We start from the raw sequence: 7,399 nt of genomic DNA, 5'->3' as shown, positions 1-7,399 counted from the left end.
TTATTTGAATGATCAATATGTGAGTTGCTGATCTATTGGCCCACAGAATCTTTAATGGCTGTCTCAAACGTTAGTGATAAAATTGGATCTTTTAAAATTATATAGACACCGAACTGCAGTAATGTGTACCATATAATTTATTTGTACTTTTGCAATATGTCTGTCTGGTATTAAGTCAACTAAAAGGTTTTCTCACAGTTTAAACGAAAACTGTAACTTTTCATTTTATTTGGCTTGAAATGAAATTGGAAGTCATTAAAAAGAATAGATTCCGCATTGAGGATGTCATTACAGATTGTTAGGTTTTGCTACAAATTGCAGTATGGGAAGGGATTTGGAAGGAAAGCTTTAGATAACACCTAATTGCTCACTCAATGAAATAGGTGGCACCTGAAAATATAGTAAGCGCCAACAGAATCCGAGTGCTGAACTGTTTTGGACGAATAGATGCTAACACATGTAAACCGAACACATTGTTGCCAGACACTTTATAGCATTCTTTTCATCACAAAAGAAACTTTTTTTTATCGCAACAACTCATTGATTTCCTCATTGACTTTCTCTTTAAAACAAGTGTATTTGGCGAGAAGACAAGATGTTAAAAATTTAAAACGAAATTCATGGAGGTGCTCTTAATGGGAATTGGGCGCAGCTAGTTTAGTGAAGCCGTTAAGATCTTCGTATTCCTTATTGTCAGGGTTATCCCACAGTAAAGGAGAAGGCTGCGGACAGTCAAAACCTTGCATGTGTTTCTGAGACTGCTCTTGTTAATGCATTCGACTTCTTCAGCATGTGAATGCAGCCTGCGAACTCTGTGAAGCATTGTTTCTTTGTAAAATCTTGCAAGCTGTCACTAGCACATTGTCACGTACCCTCCAAAGTTGCACTGTTGTCAATTGGGAAGACCTTTACTCCTATAGTGGATATTGTTAGTTTCTTTTGCTTCCTGGTTGGTTTCATTGCTTTCATTAATTCTAATGTAATGCATTGTGTCCATCCCGTTTGCACACTAACTATATAAAAATAAATGCCGAAGAGACAGTGTCGATCCTCCCGGAAGCTCAACATGAGCGCGTCTCAAGCCTTGCTGCATTTTTCTCTGTCTTGATGAGCCTGAGAGTGATCAGTACAGCTTCAAATAAACCCAAAACATTTCCCCCAATGCAAATGACGGCAATCGTTGCTATACGTTATTACTTTGTTTGATTATAATACCGCGAGATAGTTAAATGTATTTCCTTGTTAACACCGACAACACAAGATAAAATGTGTTTTTAATTCAACAAATTGGTATGTGCTGTTCATTCGCTATAATCGAATATGAAGCTGGCCGTAACATCAGAAAACCACTTGACTGGTCCGCTTCCACCTCAGCACTTTAGTATCTCCCCAATAACGAAATCCACTCGATTCTGGGGCGTTGAAGGCAAAAATAAAATTGACCTTCGAAGTTTTGTTTTTATATTTACCATATAACCGGGATGGGCGCAATTATTAGAAGGCTGTTCAATGATTTCGAAAAAAAATGCTGCCTTCATGTTACAGGCGTGTGTGTGAATATACAGGGGAGTGTATTACAGGTGAGTGGGTGAGTGCGTGTGTAAATGTGTAGGAGAGAGCATTACAGATGAGTGCGTGTGTGTGAATATGTAGGGGAGAGTATTACAGGAGAGTGTGTCTGAATGTGTTGGGGGCAGTGTTACAGGTGATTGTGTCTGAATGTGTTGGGGGCAGTGTTACAGGTGTTTGTGTGAATATGTAGGGGAGAGTATTACAGGTATGTGTGTGAATGTGTAGGGGACAGTGTTACAGGTGAGTGTGTGTGTGAATGTGTTGGGAACAGTGTTACAGGTGAGTGTGTGTGAATGTGTAGCGGACAGTGTTACAGTTGAGTGTGTGTTTGAATGTGTAGGGGACAGTGTTACAGGTGAGTGTGTGTGAATGTGTTGGGAACAGTGTTACAGGTAAGTGTGTGTGAATGTGTAGCGGACAGTGTTACAGTTGAGTGTGTGTTTGAATGTGTAGGGGACAGTGTTACAGGTGAGTGTGTGTGAATGTGTAGGGGACAGTGTTACAGGTGGGTGTGTGTGTGAATGTGTAGGGGACAGTGTTACAGGTGAGTGTGTTCTACTGCCGGGTACAACGTTTCCGACTGTATTGAAACCAACCTGACCGTAAAAGCTAAAGGCTTGCCTTGGTAAAATGAACATGACCTGCATCAACGCGAATACAGATGATTTAGGTTGAGGAATGTTTAAAAAAGTTATACTTTGACTTTCTGCGCCTAGGTGGCAGAGGAGATGAGTTAAAATATAACAAAAATAATAGCTTGAATTGGAGAACCAATATTACATAATTGTTGTATTGGCGAATGCAACAAGACATACGGTTTCAGCTACCTGCCTGTGAAGTTGTAAATGTCAATCTATTTGAAAGGTATGTGAAGAAAAGTTCTCGGAACTTCAGCTGCAGACCACACAACGAAGCTGCCTGGAGAATGTAGCTTGTGTTTGGCGGTGGCAGCCCGTCCAGCGGTTACAACGACCCTGATCAGGGCAGCAAAGCTTCTGGGTGGACTCACTCTCCGCTCCCCCAAAGCCCCTTTTATACCAACACTATATTTAGATCACGTCAGTGCGCTTACTGCTTGCCTTCTCTTTCTGTGACATTAGCGACACCATTGGACAAAACTATAAGTTTTTTCAAAACAAACAGCCTGAACTCTGCCTACACCAATGGAAGGTTGCAAGGAATGAGCAACCAATCGTGACTCGTCTGTACCACCCACTCTATCAGGTGCTGCATATTCATGAACCAGAATCCCTCCAATGGGATGTCAGAGACTTAATTTTTTTTTGGAGTTGGCCGCTGGGGATTGGATAATTCCTGCAGAGCTATTCATCACCCGTATTAATATTGATTAGCTTCACGGCCAATCAGGTGGAGCATAGCGTATTAACAAGTCCCACTCCCAGAGTTGGGCAAACAGTTGTGAACTGATTATCCGAGACAGAAACTTCTTTTCACACATTCCGCTTTACCTGGTGGAAGTACAAACCAGAAGCTGGTTCGTTTCTACTTGCCTCCCTGTGGTGAAGGCATTCTTCAGTCAAGGAGGTAGCAATGGCCCTGGCAGACACCATGCTTCCTTCATTTGCAACTTTTGCCAGTCATGAAACATTGGTGCAAAAACAAACCGAGATCATCAATGTAAGTGTTACAAACCTGACGTCTTACTTATCTTCTGTGCTAAGATAGATTTGCATTCCACTTGTGCGTCTTATTTTAACTTTATTTTCGTTGCATCTTGTTTCTGAAACTTTGTTTATTCTGCTAGTTGCGTTCTGTGCTAAAACGGGGCTGCTTCCGTGCAAGCTCCTAACCTGTCAATTTATACCAACTTGCAGTTCATGCACAGCCGTGTTACAATAAAGCTGCAGCAAGGTTAAACATCGCTGCTGTGGACAGTTGCATGGTATTTAATAGATCATAACTGGGAGATCTTTCAGTGTGGACCTGTCTCTCACTTCGAAGTGCGTTGTAATCTTTTGGAGCTTTAACGTTCAATTCACACAGCTCCAATCATGATTCACACATCGCTCTCGTTGTAAGTTGTTCGTTAACTCGGCAGCATCTCCCACTGTCAATAATGAGTTGTTGAAAGGCAAATTCTGAAATCCACGTTTATGAAAGGGAATGATCTTTGAGGGTGACTGATATGGGTCGGGGTTCCAGTGTCAGTAGTCATACGGTGCTGAAAGTAAAACCAGGAACGAATTTAAACGGGAACGAAACATGTTCCTCCTCAAGCTGTGCTGGAGATATCCGTGTGTTAAAGGGAATTAACATAAGGAATGTCGTAGATCAAGGGGGAGGGGGGAAGAGGTTGAATCAGGTGAGTTCTGACTGTCATGTATCTCCAACTCCTGTCAATTGACTGCAAATTTTTTTTAAAAACACGGCACTTTGAAGAAGGACAAACTGGTTGGGCGGGTTTGGTAAGCTCAGTGCATCAAATGACTCCACATTCGTTGGAGTAGGGTGGGGAACGCTCCCTTACAGTATAGTCCTATATTTGTGTGTGTGTGTGTGTGTGTAAACACCTCGCTGATCCGCTCACTCTGTTTTCGCTTCGCTTCCAGCAGAGGTGGAAGGTTGACGAGTCCGTCTCCAAGTGTGGCTACCAGATAAGACCTGTCAACAGCGCTGCCTTTAACTTGCTGGAAGCCCCTTCTATCAAAAAGGAAGACGACGAGTTGGGGAAGTTCGTGGACTTGGACTTTATTCTGTCCAACACGATGGGCTCGGAGGCCAGGAGCTCAGGGGGCCACCATTCCACCTACCCTCTCCCCGAGACCCCGGAGAGCTGCAGCACCGTGTATGACAGCGATGGCCCGTACCCTCCGTCCGCCAACTACGGCAGCCAGAACTTCGCGGGCAGCCCGAACCAAAGCCTGGTGGCCGAGCTCCTCACCCCGGACCTGCCCAGCAGCTTCCCCGGCGCCTGTGAGCTCGGCCAGGAGTTTAGCATCAAAGCCTCCATGGAAAGCACCGAGTACACGGAGCTGAGATCGCCCAGCCTGAGCCACTCGCTCCCCAGAGCCCTGCCAATGGATCACGTTCAGCACATGGCACCGAAGATCAAGCGGGAGCCTCAGTCCGGCCAGTCCTGCATGCTGGCCGGCTCTCCCTCGGAATGCATGGCGCCAATGTTGGAGCAGAAGCCCAATCTGACTGCCACTCGCCACCAGTCGATGAGCCGCCACGCCTTTGGGCACCAGCGGCTGGTATCAGGGCCAATGATGCCCAGCAAGGAGTGCCAGGCAGCGGCGGATCTGCAGCGCCGCCCGCACCTCTCAGTGGCCCAGCATTACCAGCTGGCTGCCTACCCGCAGCCGCCTCACCCGCAACCCCACTACGGGCAGCCCAGCCCGGGCCACTTCCACGGACAGTTCAACGTCTACCGAGACCCCGTGAAGGGTCACCCAGGCATGCACGGGATGATGCTGACTCCTCCCTCGTCCCCTCTGCTCGACTTCTTCCCGGCGGTGGGGGGTACCCCCGATGACAGCAAACCCAAGAGGGGTCGCCGGTCCTGGGCGAGGAAACGAACGGCCACCCACAACTGCGAGTTCCCGGGCTGCGGCAAGATGTACACCAAGAGCTCCCATCTGAAGGCCCACATGAGGACCCACACAGGTAAGGAGCTCTCCCACAACCACATCATCCACCGCACTCCCTCCCCCAGCCGGCCTCTGAGGCAGAGCAAGACTTCGTTGCAATGTAACCGCTGTGGGGTGGGGAAAAAAAAAACTATAATCAGCTCTGAGGCTTTTGTTTTCGCGTTATTTTTTTTTAAGTTGCCTGTCCAGTCACGCGTGAAGTTTTATCAAACTGTAGGGTTGTCCTCCCTTTGGAGGAAGAGCTAATGAAGAACTTCAGATGCTGGAAATCAGAAACAAAAACAGAAATGTGTTGTTCAAAAAAAAAGAGGTGGGGTAGTCTCATTTTCTGGGCGGATGCAAAACCTGACACACTGGCTGGATGAAATAATCCAACTGAAACTTGGCGGAACATCTACTTGTTATCTTCAAAAAAAAAGAAACGTGCCGTCGGGCGTTTTGGAACGGTAACCCCACTGCCACCACCCAACTAACTTCCTTGCTTTATCCCCCACCCCCTCTCTGTGTCTCCAGGTGAGAAGCCTTATCACTGCAACTGGGAAGGCTGTGGTTGGAAATTCGCCCGATCCGACGAGTTAACTCGCCATTATCGCAAACACACCGGTCACCGGCCCTTCCAGTGCCATCTCTGTGAGAGAGCCTTCTCCAGATCTGACCACCTCGCCTTACACATGAAGCGCCACATGTAACCCGCGAGAACCGAAACTCGGACACACTATTTATACAGATCAAATTATTTACAATTTTTTTCATACTGGGTAATGACTAATTTATGTATATAAAGGATCGTTTTAAAAGAAAAAAAAAGCACTAAATTATTACTCAGTATTTAAAGAGAGAGAGATTGAAAAGCTCACCCTGCTATGTCTTCCAGAGAGAAACAAAGTATTACAACTGAAGACGCGAAACTCTGCTGGAGGGGGATGGGTGGGGGTGCCTTTATGCAAAAGAAACAGGGCCGGACCCAGTTGTACATTAAATGTATATATAGCCTATATTGTTTGGGTTAAAGCTGAATTCGCAAGCAAAACTAAATAAAAACTAAGTCATACTTAAAATCCAAGCTGTATTGTTGCAAAACCGCTTGTACAGGAGCTTATTTGCTTTAGGAATGCTCACTTAACAAGAAACAAGCTAAATGAAAACACACCTGTTTGTTTGGAAGTGGAGGGCGTTGGTTTTAACTGGCACTAAGGTTTTCATAATAAAACAGACCAGGTACTGCTTTGGATGAAGTTGTTAACCTCTTTTTCTTATTTGTGTTTGTTTAGTTTGCATGTACAAACAGAACCAGCAGCTCTTTTTTAAAAGGTATACTTGAAAACTTTTGTATCATAAACACAGTCAGAAAAAAAGTTCTCAAAAAGTAAGACTCACTTCATTGTCTCGACATTAACTGAAGAGATCGTGTTCTATGCAGATGGTGTTGAAAGAAGTGTTCAAAGTGCAATATTATTTTGTTTCCTTTCCAATCGGGGTTCTCATGTTGACACCGAATTATCTAAACACTGGAACTAACTGCTGTCTTATTGATGGAAGGTTTTCGGTGATCAAATTGCAGTGTTTTAAGACTTCGTCACCAAAAACCTCCAATTCATTCATTGTATTCGTGTTTTGATTATATATATATATAAAAAATGAATAAAATGTAAAACACATTTGTTATGCGTTTTTTTTGTATAAGTATAGATTGTTTTGACGAAGGAAGCAAGTTGTTCAGTCTTTCTGGGCTTCACTTGCAAGCTTTTTTTTGCATTTTCTGTTCAGTTTGATAGCAATAGAAATGACTCCTGCCTCTGCTAGCTGCAAGATATTAAAGGGTGCTCACTGTTTATGGAAACATTGCGAACAAAAAAACAAAATTAACTTCACACTTATGAACTGAATTAACTGTTTCTGTCAAACCACGAAGAATTTCTGACCACTGTGAAGTTCAGTTACTCCACAAATGGCTCTTTCCAGTGACTCCTAGCCGTATAACTTGTCCCGAATTGACCATGATCTGTGTGGAAACCGAAGGGGTAGGAGCTCAATATTTTGAGAGTACTACCATCATAATCGCCAATTCAAAATATGCTACCGAGAAATGATTTACCTCCATTCCTTCCTTATCTTTAATCGGATAAAGTTAATCGGTTAGTTGGGTGTAAGGAGCGGACAGAAATGCTTTAAATTTGAAATGAAATTCTTTGACACGGCCGTAATGCTATTCCAAT

The 7,399-nt window shown here is 44.3% G+C and overlaps 1 protein-coding gene across 2 annotated transcripts; it reads left to right on the top strand.

Moving 5' to 3' along the window:
* The first annotated feature begins 2,937 nt into the window (after window positions 1-2,937).
* Window positions 2,938-6,841, top strand: klf17 (Kruppel-like factor 17). 2 transcript variants are annotated; one of them, XM_043685771.1, is made up of 3 exons: window positions 2,938-3,210; window positions 4,143-5,199; window positions 5,697-6,841. In XM_043685771.1, the coding sequence occupies exons 1-3, from the start codon at window positions 3,124-3,126 to the stop codon at window positions 5,870-5,872; spliced, it is 1,320 nt and encodes a 439-aa protein (XP_043541706.1). In that variant the 5' UTR covers window positions 2,938-3,123; the 3' UTR covers window positions 5,873-6,841. The 2 variants fall into 2 exon arrangements, with proteins under 2 accessions (XP_043541706.1, XP_043541708.1); XM_043685773.1 differs by having other exon boundaries at window positions 2,940-3,210; window positions 4,146-5,199.
* Window positions 6,842-7,399: the final 558 nt, after the last annotated feature.

The sequence above is a fragment of the Chiloscyllium plagiosum genome, unplaced genomic scaffold (genome assembly GCF_004010195.1).
Source record: "Chiloscyllium plagiosum isolate BGI_BamShark_2017 unplaced genomic scaffold, ASM401019v2 scaf_12498, whole genome shotgun sequence".
Taxonomy (NCBI): Eukaryota; Metazoa; Chordata; class Chondrichthyes; order Orectolobiformes; family Hemiscylliidae; genus Chiloscyllium; species Chiloscyllium plagiosum.
The sequence above is the reverse complement of the archived record's forward strand: the minus strand, read 5'-3'. Positions and strand labels throughout refer to the sequence as shown.